The 13737-nt window shown below is 42.9% G+C and overlaps 1 protein-coding gene across 2 annotated transcripts in view; it reads left to right on the top strand.

The window, feature by feature from the left end:
• Positions 1-13737, top strand: part of AFF4 (ALF transcription elongation factor 4) — a 48013-nt gene that overhangs the window by 14610 nt on the left and 19666 nt on the right. The window contains exons 1-7 of one of the 2 annotated variants that reach the window (XM_083871434.1): positions 1785-1808; positions 2296-2422; positions 4046-4831; positions 6129-6173; positions 7024-7110; positions 11905-11941; positions 13602-13650. In XM_083871434.1, the coding sequence (XP_083727560.1) occupies positions 1792-1808; positions 2296-2422; positions 4046-4831; positions 6129-6173; positions 7024-7110; positions 11905-11941; positions 13602-13650 (1148 nt within the window). In that variant the 5' untranslated portion in view covers positions 1785-1791. Of the gene's footprint in view, positions 1-1784; positions 1809-2295; positions 2423-4045; positions 4832-6128; positions 6174-7023; positions 7111-11904; positions 11942-13601; positions 13651-13737 lie in introns of those variants that run through there. The other variant, XM_083871435.1, reaches the window with a different exon arrangement.

Genomic DNA, 13737 nt, shown 5'->3' with positions numbered 1-13737 from the left:
GGGCAGGTACAGCCAGATCAGCTCAGGGTTTGCCCCAGCTCAGATCTCAAGTGATTTTTTGCTGTAATGTTCCTTTTTGTGTGACAGTGTTGCTACAAATGATGGTTTTTCTTCAGCTCTGAGAGTTACAGGAAATGTTGATGCAATTTTAAAAGATGATGATAAAATAGTGAAGGTCTTTGTAAATATTTAACCCTCTGTTTGGAAAGCAGAGGTGTAAAATTCTTTGTTAAGATTATAATATTCTGGATTATATAGCTGTATATAATTCCTGATTTTAGTGTATTGCTGGGAATGAACCACCCAGAACCAGAGCATTCCTATTCCTGCCTCAAAATTTGCCTTTAATAGCAAATGTTGTGGACTCAGCCTGTTCCAGTTGGCTTTGACTGATCAGTGTCTGCAATTAAATCTCATATTTATCTGTGTTGAAATCATGCATATGGAACAAATTGGACTGCACTCTCAAAAATGAGCTTTTTAAACTTCTAAAACAAGTTTGTCATTAATGACAGAAGGATCCCAGGAGTTTTCTGGCCACATTCCAGTGCACAGGTCCCTCTCTCAGCCTTGATGGCCACCTGTGGTCAGCAGCTTACAGGAGAAAAAAGGGATTTTTCACATAAAATCCAGGTTATATTCAAGGGTTTGGTGTCAGCACAGAGTTGGGTGATTCCAGTGCTTGTACCTTGTTTGCAGGGCAGGGAAATACAATAAATCTGATGCCTTAGAAATATCAAATATCTCAACTTACCCCTGGCTTTAGTCTGCTTTGGGAGGTTTCACTGCTTTCAGAGCAATAGACAAAGTGAGGCCAAATGGGGAAGGAATATAAGTTATAAGAGGTTATTGAGGTGAAAAGATTCATGTTTTAAAAACTCAGTGATGGGTTGAAGTTTTCTGCTTGAGAATGCAATAGGTGGGTTTGCTCAGCTTTCAGAGTCATGCTCTAGCAAGTCATTTATAATTATAATATTAATATAATTATATTATATTTTTATATATATAATATTATTAATAATATTGTAATATTATAATCAGACAGCTGTCTAAAGACATAAAATAATGGTTTTCTAAGCACCCAACATTTTCATTTTAGACTGCAAATTATGTGGTGGAACATCAGTTTCTACTGTGCTTTGTGCAGATCAGTAAAGAACATTTCTACATCTCTTGATGCAGAGTTTAGCACAAATTGTGACTGTCCCATCCCTGGAAATATCCAAGGCCAGGCTGGACAGATCAGTAAAGAACATTTCTACATCTCTTGATGCAGAGTTTAGCACAAATTGTGGCTGTCCCATCCCTGGAAATATCCAAGGCCAGGCTGGATATTGGGATTTAGAGCAGCCTGGGACAGTTTAAGGTGTCTCTGCCCTACACTGGATGAGTTTTGAGGTCCCTCCCAACCCAAACCAGTCTGAGATTTGATGTTAAAGGAGTTTGTGGCACTTTATTCATCATCTCATTTTTTACTCCTTTATATCCTAATGCTGTGTCAAGCTCAGAGAGAACATTTTCCAACTTTCCTGTGTGTTTTGTAAGGATTTGATGTATTTCTGTTAACACAAGCAGCGAGACCAAACTGCAAAGTAAAGTTTGTTAAGAAGGAGGATTGGCAGGTTTTTAATCTGCATTTTTGCAGTAGGAGGATATAGTTCAAGGCAAAAGGTGCATTATTGCCAGAACTTCCCTGAAATTACTGCTTTGAGTTGAAATGCCTTTTGGGAATCAGGGAGGGAGAGAGACCTGGAAACCACATCAAAGCTTGAGGTTAGAATATATTGGAGAATGGGTGCCAAAAAAAGGTATGTCAGCACCAAAAATAACCCTAATCTACAGGAGCAGTTGAGCACTGAATGGGTTGGGAGGGTGGCAGAACATCTGGGGGATGTGGGGGAGAAAAAGGTATTTTAGAAATGAATGGGAGACGTTTGGCGTGGGCTGGGACAGAGATGATTCCAGAGGCTCAAGTGGGTTTGAAATAGTTGCTTGCCTGAGGACTAGGTGGATTTTTATTTTTTTTTTTTCAATTTTATTTTTTTTTATTGCTGCATAAAATTTCCCTGTTAAAGGCAGCTGTGGGTTGGGGGTTAGAGCCAAATCAGACAGTGATTGAGGCATTGTGGCCATCAGAGGGTTCTTCACAGAGATAATTCTGTGGTCAAACAGAGCCAAGAGCTGCTTGGGGACACTTAAATCCCTCCTTTGGGCACTCTCATCCCTTTCCTGAGCCCTCACATCCCTCCTGCTTCTTCCCTCTGTGATCAGGACTGATGTTTTTTTTGCTCGTAGCAACATGAACCGTGAAGACCGGAATGTGCTGCGTATGAAAGAAAGGGAAAGGCGAAATCAAGAAATTCAGCAGGGTGACGAAGCCTTCCCACCCAACTCCCCTCTCTTTGCTGAACCCTACAAAGTGGTGAGTGCCTGCACCTCAGAAAAAAAAAAAAATGCAGGTTTTAGGACAGAAATCAGGTGAAAATTCATGTTTTATTTTTATCTGGGTTCTTGTTGGATCGAAAGTTCTGATGGTAATAAAGTGTTTGAGCAGGGCTGGGAAATAAAGCTGGACAGTCACAGCTCCACTGGGAGATTTATGATGTTTGGGAAGGGGAGGAGCCTTTCTGGGGAGTGAAGAAAAGGAAAATAAAAACATCAATCTTCCTTTCCTCCCCTTTTTCCTCCCCTTTTTCCTCCCCTTTTTCCTCCCCTTTTTCCTCCCCTTTTTCCTCCCCTTTTTCCTCCCCTTTTTCCTCCCCTTTTTCCTCCCCTTTTTCCTCCCCTTTTTCCTCCCCTTTTTCCTCCCCTTTTTCCTCCCCTTTTTCCTCCCACCTATGCTGGGTTTCCTTCCAGAACTGGAAAAAAATAACCTAATTCTGGAATAACTAATAAAACATTAAATAATATGTTAATTACACAGTTCAAAACTCACTTTGAAAGCAAACCCTTCCCTTGTTGCAATTTCAGCTGGTTTGCAAAACTAAAAGATGACCGAAAACTTTCTTCCTGCAGGAGGAAAGTTGAGAAATACCTGGTGGTTTTTTTATTCCTGTTCTCCCATCCCTTTCTTGTGCTCAATAACTAAATTCTCCAAGTCTGAAGTGAACTGGAGCTGCCTGGGTTGCACAGGGGAATATTTCAGGATCTCAGATTTGGAAAACAAAATGGTTATAGAAGAAAGAACCCTTTTAACTGTGCGCAACAAACACTGTGCCAATATAAATACCAATTAAAAATGACTTACGGGGGTGAGGTTAAGTTGATTTTATTTTACTGCTAATTAAAGCCTTTTAGTCCTGATGCATTCTGTATTAGAGAAATTACAATCTGCAAGGTGACAGGAGGCATCTGCAACTTTGCAACTCACATCCAGCTGGGCAGTGCATTAATTGATTATTGCTGCTTCAGCTCTCCCTGCTGCCGAATTTTGGGGAGTTAAATATGAATTTTTTTAGTGTGCTTTAGGGGGTTAAATATGAAATTTTTAGTCTGCTTTAGGGAGTTAAATATGATTTTTTTTAGTCTGCTTTGGGGAGTTAAATGAGAATTTTTAGTCTGCTTTAGGGAGGTAAATATGAATTGTTTTAGTCTGCTTTGGGGAATTAAATATGAACTTCTAGTCTGCTTTAGGGGGTTAAATATGATTTTTTTAGTCAGCTTTAGGGAGTTAAATACAAATTTTTAGTCTGCTTTGGGGAGTTAAATACAATCTTTTTTAGTCTGTTTTAGGGGGTTAAATATGAAATTTTTAGTCTGCTTTAGGGAGTTAAATATGAATTGTTTTAGTCTGCTTTGGGGAGTTAAATATGAACTTTTAGTCTTCTTTAGGGAGTTAAATATGGGTTAATACACATTTTGAATGTGTTTTAGAGGGTCAAAGTGCTGTTTTAAGAGCTAAAATTCAGAATTTGGAAACACTGGCAGAGAAAGAGATGTGTAACAAAGAAAGAGCTGAAATTCAGGTGAAGCCATCAGAACATTTCACTGCGCGGGGAGGTTACCATGGGCTCTAAATCCCATTTTTTGTGTCTCCCTGTCCCAGACCAGCAAAGAAGACAAGCTGTCCAGCCGCATCCAGAGCATGCTGGGGAACTATGACGAGATGACGGATCTGATCGGGGACCGGCCCCTGCAGAAGATCGTGGCCATTCCCAAGCCCTCGGTGCCGGCGGCTCCCGACGACAAAGCCCCGGCGGGATTTTTCGGCGACCAGCGGCACGGCGGGGGCTCCCACCAGGGCGGCAAATGGACCCCGGTGGGGCCGGCCCCCAGCACCTCTGCCCAGCCCCAGAAACGCTCAGCTGGAGGGCCGGGGGGCCACGGGCAGCGCTCGGGGGGCGGCGGCGGCGCGGCCGCGGGGGCTCGGCACGAGCGCGACTCTTACGGCGGCCGCAAGAAGGGCCAGCACAGCTCCGAGCACTCCAAGAGCCGTTCTGGCAGCCCTGGAAAACCTCCAGCTGTGTCATCGCTGGCCTCAGGTCACTCCCGAGCTCACGGCGGCGGCGGTGACCACCACGGCAAAGACCACCAGCGCTCCAAATCGCCCCGCGACGCCGAGCCCAGCTGGGACTCCCCATCCCGTGTGCCCTCCTTTGCCAGCGGGCAGCACCCAACCCAATCCTTCCCTCCCTCGCTCATGTCCAAGTCCAGCTCCATGTTGCAGAAACCCACGGCTTACGTGAGGCCGATGGACGGGCAGGAGTCCATGGAACCAAAGCTATCCTCGGAACACTACGGCGCCCAGAGCCACGGTGGTGGCGTCAATGAGTTGAAGCCCAGCAGCAAAGCTCATCTCACCAAGCTGAAAATTCCTTCTCAGCCACTGGATGTAAGTTGGTGCCTTCTTTAAGTGTAAATCCACTTGGGGTTTTCCAGTGTCTCCAGAAATCCCAATTTGCCCAGCCCAAACGGGGTTTTTAGTAAACAATGTGTTTTTTTGTTGCTCAAAGCACCTTCAGCTAAAGTTGTGTTTTCGATGTGGAGCACGCAAAAGTAATTATTTTTGTCTTCTGCTTCTTCATTGTGGATACTGGGATTTTTACTAAATAAAGGCTGAGACGTTCAGAAAGGTTTATTTAACCCCAAGAGGCCAATTTTCACGGAGTATTTCTCTAGTCAGGAGTTAGGGAAATTGTCCTACAATATATCCTATATCCACAAATATTTTGACGAGCTGGTTAAATACATTGTTGTTCCAGGGAGATGAATTGACTTAAGAGTTGTTGATACAACCTGCCTGTATCAGATTTTCTTTTGAAGTGAGTAGCAATTACTAGATGTGATTATTATACCTTCACACCAAATTGAATGGGGTGCAGAACTTTTTATCAGTTGTGCTGGATATAAAATCCTGTTGGGTTAACAACTTTGAGGAGTTTGGTAATTCCCAAATCATTAAGACACAGGCTCTGACTCCAGCTCACTCACAAGAAGCCTTTCCTTGTCAAAAAGTCTCATTTCATCTCCTTTCCAACTGCTTGAATCATGGTAGCCAGAGAAAAGCCCTTATCCCTGGGATTGAAACAGTTGGTAAAGTGAGATCCAGCACACAGGTAAGAAAATCAGAAATTGCTTTATTTGTGAAGATTTCCCACATCAGTGCTGATGCAGTGAATCCTTTAGTAGCTTTGCTTCTTCCTGCTTGTGGCAGCCAGGGATGCAGAAGATTCAATAATTGGTAATTATTGCTGTTCCTGGGATCACCCTGTGATGGGTGTTTGATTTGGGAATGCAGTTTGTCATTCCTGTGCGTTCAGGGTCCTGCACTTGGATTCAGATATTATCCTGGGCTGCTTCCAGGAAATGATTGAAAGCTGTGGTTCTCCTTCCCCTCTCTACAAGTTTTTAACATCACTGCCTGCCTGTGATCACTTTAACTTGTCCAGTGAGAAGTGAGAGATTATCATCACAGCTTTATGGATGTCGTGGATTTGCTTTTCATAACTGTGACTCATGCCATAAAAACATGGATCTATCTGATGTTAGAATTGATGAAAAGAGTTAGCAAGGGCTGTTTGTGTCTATGTGGAGTCCAAATGAGTCACAATAAGGACTGAAGTTTGTTTTTAACTGCTTGTAGCCCCTGGAAAATTTGGTAGATGTTAATTTTGAGTTTTGATTTGTAGGCATCAGCCTCTGGTGAGGTGAGCTGCGTGGATGAAATCCTCAAAGTAAGTTCTTTGTGTTCTTTTTCCCAACTTTATTGAAAGTATAACCATTGCCAAGGAGGGGGAAGGACTCTGCAGCTCTCAGAGCCTGTCCAGGTGCAGGTGGTTACAGGAGGACTGGGACTGGGCCAGACTGGGAGCAGAGCTGGACACTGAGTGTTGTGCTGTGCACAGCATCTCCTGCAGATCCTCCCTGCATTATTCCTCCTCCCTGATAACCAGAACTACATTTCTTCCAGCAAAATACAGTTTTTAATGCCAATATTTCAGATCGCAGTAAACGCTTTGCTGCACTTCCCCTCTCTCCTACCTGGGTTATTTTCCCAAGTGCTTTTACCCCTCCTGTGATCCCCTGTTCTGTGTCTGCTCTCACAAAAGGATCAAAAGATCCCTCTGGAGCATTTCCATGGCTTATTATTTCCTGTGACCTTCAGTACTGCAGGGGCCTTGGAGAAGCTCTGAGATAACACAAGGCACTTTGCAGCTGCAGCCTTTTGATTCTTTTTCCCCTTTTTCCTCAAACTCTACAGGCTTCCTTTTCTTAGGATTCTTCTTCCCACACACTCTGAAAGGATCAGACTCTGACTTGCACTGCAGGTTATTTTCAGGCCAACCAAGTTGATTGATTTATGCCTTGCTGCTTGTTATTGTGACATAACTCTCTCTCTTCTCCTGGGTAGCAATTTAACATTCAGGTTTACATGCAAAATCTTTGGTGCACATTTGGGAAATTAAGATTTGAATATAAAGCTTAGTGAAGGGTGAACAATGAACTGAAAATGGAGAGAATCCAGATGGCAAGTTGAAATCTGATTTATTTTTGATAATAACTTTCCTTTTTGTTGTGTTTTAGGAGATGACCCACTCCTGGCCTCCTCCACTCACTGCCATCCACACCCCCTGCAAAACTGAACCCTCCAAATTCCCCTTCCCAACCAAGGTCAGTGCTCAATCAAACACTGGATGCTGTTGAAAAAGTAACTCCTGTTAAAAGATCAGGATTTTAGAACTCCTACATTCAGTTCTGTAGACTCTGGGTTTGCTCAGTGCTTTGTCCCTCTTTATTTTTCCTCACATCATCTGTCAGCAGTGGCCTTAGAAAAAATATTCTTGATTTTCCTCTGCTTTGCACAGACAATCTGTAAAGTTATCTATACTACAGCTTACCTTTTGAATTTTTATTGGCTAAATTCAAACTTTTGAGGCTTGAAGATGCCTTTGAGCCCTTTCCCTACCAGGGAAAAGCTTTGCACCATTTTATATGGAACCAAGTGAGTTCTGCAGCAAAACAGAGGCTGAATGGTAAATGCTGAGCAATTTAAATGGGCTTTTCTGCATAAACTGAATTTTCCTCTCAGTTTGAAGTCCATTAATAGTTGTATGAGATTCTTTTGTGTTTTCAAATATAAAAAATAAGACAGTTTAAGAATCACATTTTGCTGAAGAAATACCTCATTCCAAAAGATCCTCTTCCCAACCTCCTGTGTTCTTAAGAACTGCTGAAAGGTTTAAGGAATTAATTCCAGAGAAAAATCCACCTTTGCTGCTGTTGAGAGCACAGGGCAGGTGTCCAGGGGAGCTGCTGGGGCTGACACCTCTGAGGAAGGAATTCTGTGCCTCCCCTGGGGCTGCCAGGGCTCTCACTGGGAGTTGTTTGCCTTGAAAAGCAGCTCTGCAGGATCCTGGACACCCAGGGGAGGCAACTGTGGGTAAAACCCAGCCTGGGGATCTGACTCACCCAGGAATTCATGGGCTGTTCCTGGAGCTGCTCATCGCCACTAAAACATTCAACTCCACAATGGGATTTTTCTCCAGACTCAACATCTCTCTGGGATGAGTTTGGGTTGCTCCACCCCTGATTTGGCAAAGCTTCAGAGTGAAGAAATTGCATTGTTTGTCTTTTCAAAGTTACCTGTGGAACAGTTCAGGCCGTGCTCTCTCTGACCAGCTGCTGTTCTAGACACCCCTTAATTGCTCTTAATTTCCTGTTTGATCCAAATTGCTCCCCAAAACAGAACATCTGAGGGAATAACTTTAAGAAGACTTTCTCACTGAGGTTTCTACTTGTTGTTTCTCCAATCCCATCCTTTTGTGTGAATACTTTGACATGACAGGCAAAGGTTCCAGTCCCTGTTGGAAAGGCACATCCACAAATTTCCCCTGGGCTGGTCCAAGTTCAGCTTCTCATCCTGCTCTGTGTGACCTGGCCCTGCCTCACTGCATTTTGCTTCAATGTCAAAAAATACAGAATTTACCATTCAGTTCTCAGCTTTACTTTGGAAGGCATACCTAGAAATAAATCCTGTTTTCCTAGCATTAGATCAATATTAATCTTGCAAATATTACTTTTAGTCAGGGTTTATTTGTGTGTGTTATATAAAACTGTCAGCCTGGATATATTTCATACCTTTTCTTATAAGGAAAGAAATTCCACACCTTTCCTCATCAACAAAGATCCTTATTCCACCAATTTGAGAACTCATTCCTGAGAGCCTTTAGGGGAGATATTTTCCATTTGCATTTGGAGCACACTTGGCTGTGGGGCTGCTTGGTTTTAGTTTCCCTGGAATTTGAGTGAGTTTGGGGAGAGGAAGGTTTACAAAAATCCATGTGGCTGTGACACACTGGCCACATAACACTGCCCAGCTCTGGTGATGTTTGAACAAAAAAAAAAAAAAAAAAAAGTGGCTCATGGGGCTTTTTGAACCTCTCAACCTGGATTGTGTCTCTTCACCCAGTTTGCAAAAAAATTCCATTTATGGCTGCTCCGAGCCTTTTGACTTTTTGCCAGCTTTTTTTTTTTTATTTTGTGGCTGCACATCTCAGCCGTGGAACTCCGTCAGATTCTCTCTCTGCATCCAAAGCCTATAATTTCCTCTGCCTTCTCCCCTCTGTCATTCTTGGCAGCAGCAGCAGCTCTGCAGAATTCCAGGGAGTCAGTGAGCCATGGGTTTGTGCAGTCTGGGCCCAGAGCAGAATCCACCAAACAAAACACAACAGTGGGTTTACTTTAATCAAGCAGTTGGAGGAAAATTCCTTCTTTTTCATACTGTGCTCCATTTATTGCCACTGATCTCCTGGAGTGTTTCACAGCCCTGCCCTCCTGGGCAGAGCTTGGTGTGTTCTTCCTGCTCACATAAAAATGGAGCTGCACTTGATTTTATTTGTCAGACTCTTGGGATGGGATCACTTTCCCTGTGTGCAGGGAGTGACTTGAAGGAACCCAACCTCCTGCCTGGGGCCTCTCTGAGTGCTATAAATACATCCAATAGTTCCCAGGAAGTCTTTGGATCAGGAGAGAAAACTCCATGAAAATAGGTCAGGGCAAGTTTTATGGATGCTATGGAAAAAATGCAAATTCCTGTGTCTTGATAAAAAACGTTCTCCTGTGACCCAACAGTCTATAATTTTATCCCAGTCAGACACTCCAGAAATGCTGGCAATGTTTATAAAGTGCATTGAGCTGCCTGGGAGGGAAAGGCTGTGCCTGCACCTCTGCACAGGATCCCTGCAGCCACCCCTGGGACACACAAACTCCCTCCTGGGAAACAGGGATGAGATCTGAGCTGTTTCAGGTATTAACTGGCACTGAGCCCCATTCCCCTGAGCCAGGGAATGTGGCCCTGCTGCCTCCTGTCCAGCTGGACAATTCCTCTCTCCAGGTTTGGTTTTTTTTTTGTTTCCTGCTCCAGTGTCTTCCCTGTGTAACCTCAGTCCATTATACTTTGCTTTAAAGAGTTTCCTTCCTTTTAGTTGTTTGCAATTTCTTTCTGAAGCAGAACTTTAGGAGCTGCTGCTCTGAATAACCTGGAGTTGAAAGTAGAACTTTATTTTTTTTTTACTCTCTGAGTTTCTTAAAGAACCACGTATCCAGTAGATGGCAAGGGAGTTGGAAAAAATTGCACATTGAGCCATAACACCTCATTAAAATGCACTTAGCTGAGAGCCAGTGCTTTGCCTCTGAAATGGGAAATTGACTCAAGTGAGGGATTAGGCAGGTGTGCTCTGCAGAATTCCCAGTCCCTGGGCTGCTGCAAGGGCTGCAAGTGCCCCATCCTGTGCTCCCCCAGGGCTGCCAGTGCCCCATCCTGTGCTCCCCCAGGGCTGTGCTTTGGAAATGTGGACTTTGTGCTCATTTTTCCTTTTTTTTCACTCAGTTTGTTGGCTTGGCTGAGCTGCCAGTGGCAAAAGGTAACCAGGGATTCACACCTGTCTCCTCCTACCTGTGCAAATGATAAAAAATGGATTTATTTTGAAGGAAGTGTGGCTTCTCTCCATCTTTGCTTTGCTCTCGAATTCTTTCTTAATTTTTTTAAATTGTTTTTATTGTCCTTTCAGTCAGTAAAGAGCAGAAGTATTTAAAACACCTCCCAAGGTGAAGTTCTCCCTTATGAAATTCTCCATCCACAAAATCCTCCTTCAATGCCTTATTCCCTTTTTGAAACACAAAGCTGAGGGAAATTGAAAACATCTCAAGGGTGCTTTGCTTTGTAAAGCTTTTGTGTGTTTAAAAAAACTTCATTGTGTAAATTGCCTCTGTAAGCACTGCCTGGCCCTGGCTTGGAGTGAGGGAAAACCAGGTCACAGGTGTAGCAGGGAAAATGAAATTCATTGTTGAACTGCAGCTCTGGTTTGCCATTGCCATGTAAGTAAAATGTGTGTGTGGAACTGGAAATTGAAAATATTGGACTCCATTTATTTTTCTGGGGCTGTCACTTGTCCTCATTTTGAAACAAGGTCAGGAAGGTCCTATTTTAAAAACCACTTGAGCTGGAAAGGAGTTTGCAGTGGCTCAGTAGCCCTTGTGTAGTTGTTAAAACAATACTTTAAGGTTTCAAAAAAGTTCCTAATCTGTTGTGTCTTGGGAGTCAGAACTGGACTTTCTGAAATGGGAATTCTGAGGGTGATACGATTTGCAAGGTTTCATCTTTCCTGGGTGGTTTTATGGGATTTTGGGCAGGAATTATTCCCTGGGAGGGTGGGGATGGAATTCCCAGATTTGCTCTGGCTGCCCCTGGATCCCTGGAATGTCCAAGGCTGGGTTGGACATTGGGGACAGTGGGAGGTGTCCCTGCCGTGGCAGGGGTGACACTGGATGGGCTTTGAGGTCCTTTCCCAACCCAAACCATCCTGTAAATCTCTAATACCATTTTATTGGTTTTTAAAGCAGATCTGGCTGTTCCAGGCTGGCTTTACCAGGGACTCAGTGGAGCCTTTGGGGCAGAGAGTGCAGAGCTGATCCATCTGAAACCTCACCTTGTCCCTCAGGCTCCTTCCTGCCTGAGGAATATTTGTTATTCAGAGTTTTTCCCATTCCTGTGTGTGCCTGGAGAGGGAAAACGAGGAGAAAAAGAGTTGGAAGGGGAACACTTCCAACAGCAGCAAAGTTTGTGTGTATGAGGAGCATAAATAAACATCCTGAATGGTTCCTCTCCATCCTAAACACAGAGGAGGAGGAGGGGATTTAGGGAAGGCACCCAGGGATTTGGGATTTTCAGCCCTGTTGTGCCCTTTGAACAGCAGGAAGTGGAGTGTGAAGATCTCACCTGTTGTGCCCAGAGATAAAATCCCTTTTTTTTTGCTTGTTGTTATTTTTTCCCCCATTTCCAGAGATTAAATGTCATCCATTAGTAGGAAGAATATCTTCCTTACAGCCTGGTTTTTATTACCTTAAAATTCTCACTGAAAAAAAACCAAAAAAACCCTCACTTGTGATCTTTTTTTATTCCCCCAGGAGTCTCAGCAGTCCAGTTTTGGCACTGGAGAACAGAGTGAGTACAACCAAACTTCCTGAAATGTGTTTTTGTTGTCATTTGGTGCTCTCAGCATCTCCTGAGATCTCAGGGGACTGAGGAAATGAGCTTTTCCACGCTGCTCACAGCATTTTCTCTGCTTTCTCAAGTTTTTAAGCTGTTAAAAAAACAGTTGCTTGATTTTCCTTTTGTATTTCTTGTTCAGATAATGAAAATTACCACTGAGTTGAACGGTGGTGTTGTTTTGAAGACAAAGATATATTTTAATTGATCCAATTCTTTGCAAAAATGCCTCTGTGATAGATTGATTTGAAAATAACTGAGTATTAAATCAAAACACCTTAAAAAAACCCACCCAACTCCCTGCTTAGGGGCATATCAAAAACCAAAAGAGTGCTTTTCTTTTATTTCAGTGAAAAAAGCACAGGGCAGTTTCACCATTCATTTTTATTTTGACATTTTAAAAAGTCAGGAGAGAGAACTGGTTGAGAACTTATATCACATGTTATTATCATTGAGTTTCTTGCACTTTTGAACTTTAGAAAAAAGCAGCTTTTATTTCTTTCAGCTGTCATTATTTTGAAATTAATGATTTTTAATGAAATTATTCATTATTAATGAAATGAGCACCAAACTCAGGTAAAATTGAATTAAATTTGTGCTGTTACCTTCCACTCCCTCTCAAAGTGATTAAACAGCTGAAACAGTAAAAGAAAAATAGTTTATTCTTAGATATTCACAAGCTGCTTAATCTGAACCTCTGATACAATGAGGAATTAAAGGAAACAAATTCAAGCTTAATTCCATAATGCCAAACCTCACTTTAGAGGAGCAGCTGAGCTTTAGGTGTGGAAAAGAAGAGCCAAAGTTAATTAAACACAGAACCACCTTCCTGTGCCTTGTTTGGATTTTCTGGAGAGCTTTTAACAGCCTCAATTCTTGTCTTTGTTGAGCTGCACTCAGTTATTCACCAGAATTAAAGAAAAGAAAAGGGAAAGAAGCCCAAACTAAGAAGCAGATTTTATCAGGGTGTGTTCCTGCTGTCAGAATTAGTGTGTGAGGTGGATTTTGGGGATGTGGAGGTTCCCATCCATCCATCAGCAGCTGTTTGGGGATGCTGGAGCAGAGCTCAGCAGGTGGATCTGTATCCCACATCCTGCATGTAAAAGGCCACAGTTTCATTTTGGTAGGAGCAGAACAGTTCTCCACACCATTAATAACAAATTAAAGGTGTATTGGTTTACACAGCAATGATTTAAATGATTTTCTTGGTTAAATTATTTGCTGTATTTGGTGTTTTGCCTCTGCATTCCTCCCTCCCTCAGCCTGGGGGAGGTTGTACCTGGTGTTTATCACTTGATCCTCCTGGATAAAGTGTTTTATCCATCACTGCATCCTCCTGGATAAAGTGTTTTATCCATCACTGCATCCTCCTCGATAAAATGCTTTATCCATCACTGCATCCTCCTGGATAAAGTGTTTTATCCATCACTGCATCCTCCTGGATAAAGTGTTTTATCCATCACTGCATCCTCCTGGATAAAGTGTTTTATCCATCACTGCATCCTCCTGGATAAAGTGTTTTATCCATCACTGCATCCTCCTGGCAGCTTTTGGGGGGGATTCCTTGTGCTGGGCCTGAGTTTTCAGCTGTGCTTTTCTTCTTTTCTCCTCCCAGAACGATACAATCCCTCGTCCAAAACATCCAATGGTCATCAATCCAAATCGTAAGTGGCTGCTGAGAAAACATTTCACAGACAACAGTTGTGATTTAAAATAGGAAATAAAGTTCAGTAGAATGTGAGTGAGCCTCC

Source organism: Zosterops lateralis (assembly GCF_965231275.1).
Source record: "Zosterops lateralis genome assembly, chromosome: 14".
NCBI classification, from domain to species: Eukaryota; Metazoa; Chordata; class Aves; order Passeriformes; family Zosteropidae; genus Zosterops; species Zosterops lateralis.
The sequence above is the reverse complement of the archived record's forward strand: the minus strand, read 5'-3'. Positions and strand labels throughout refer to the sequence as shown.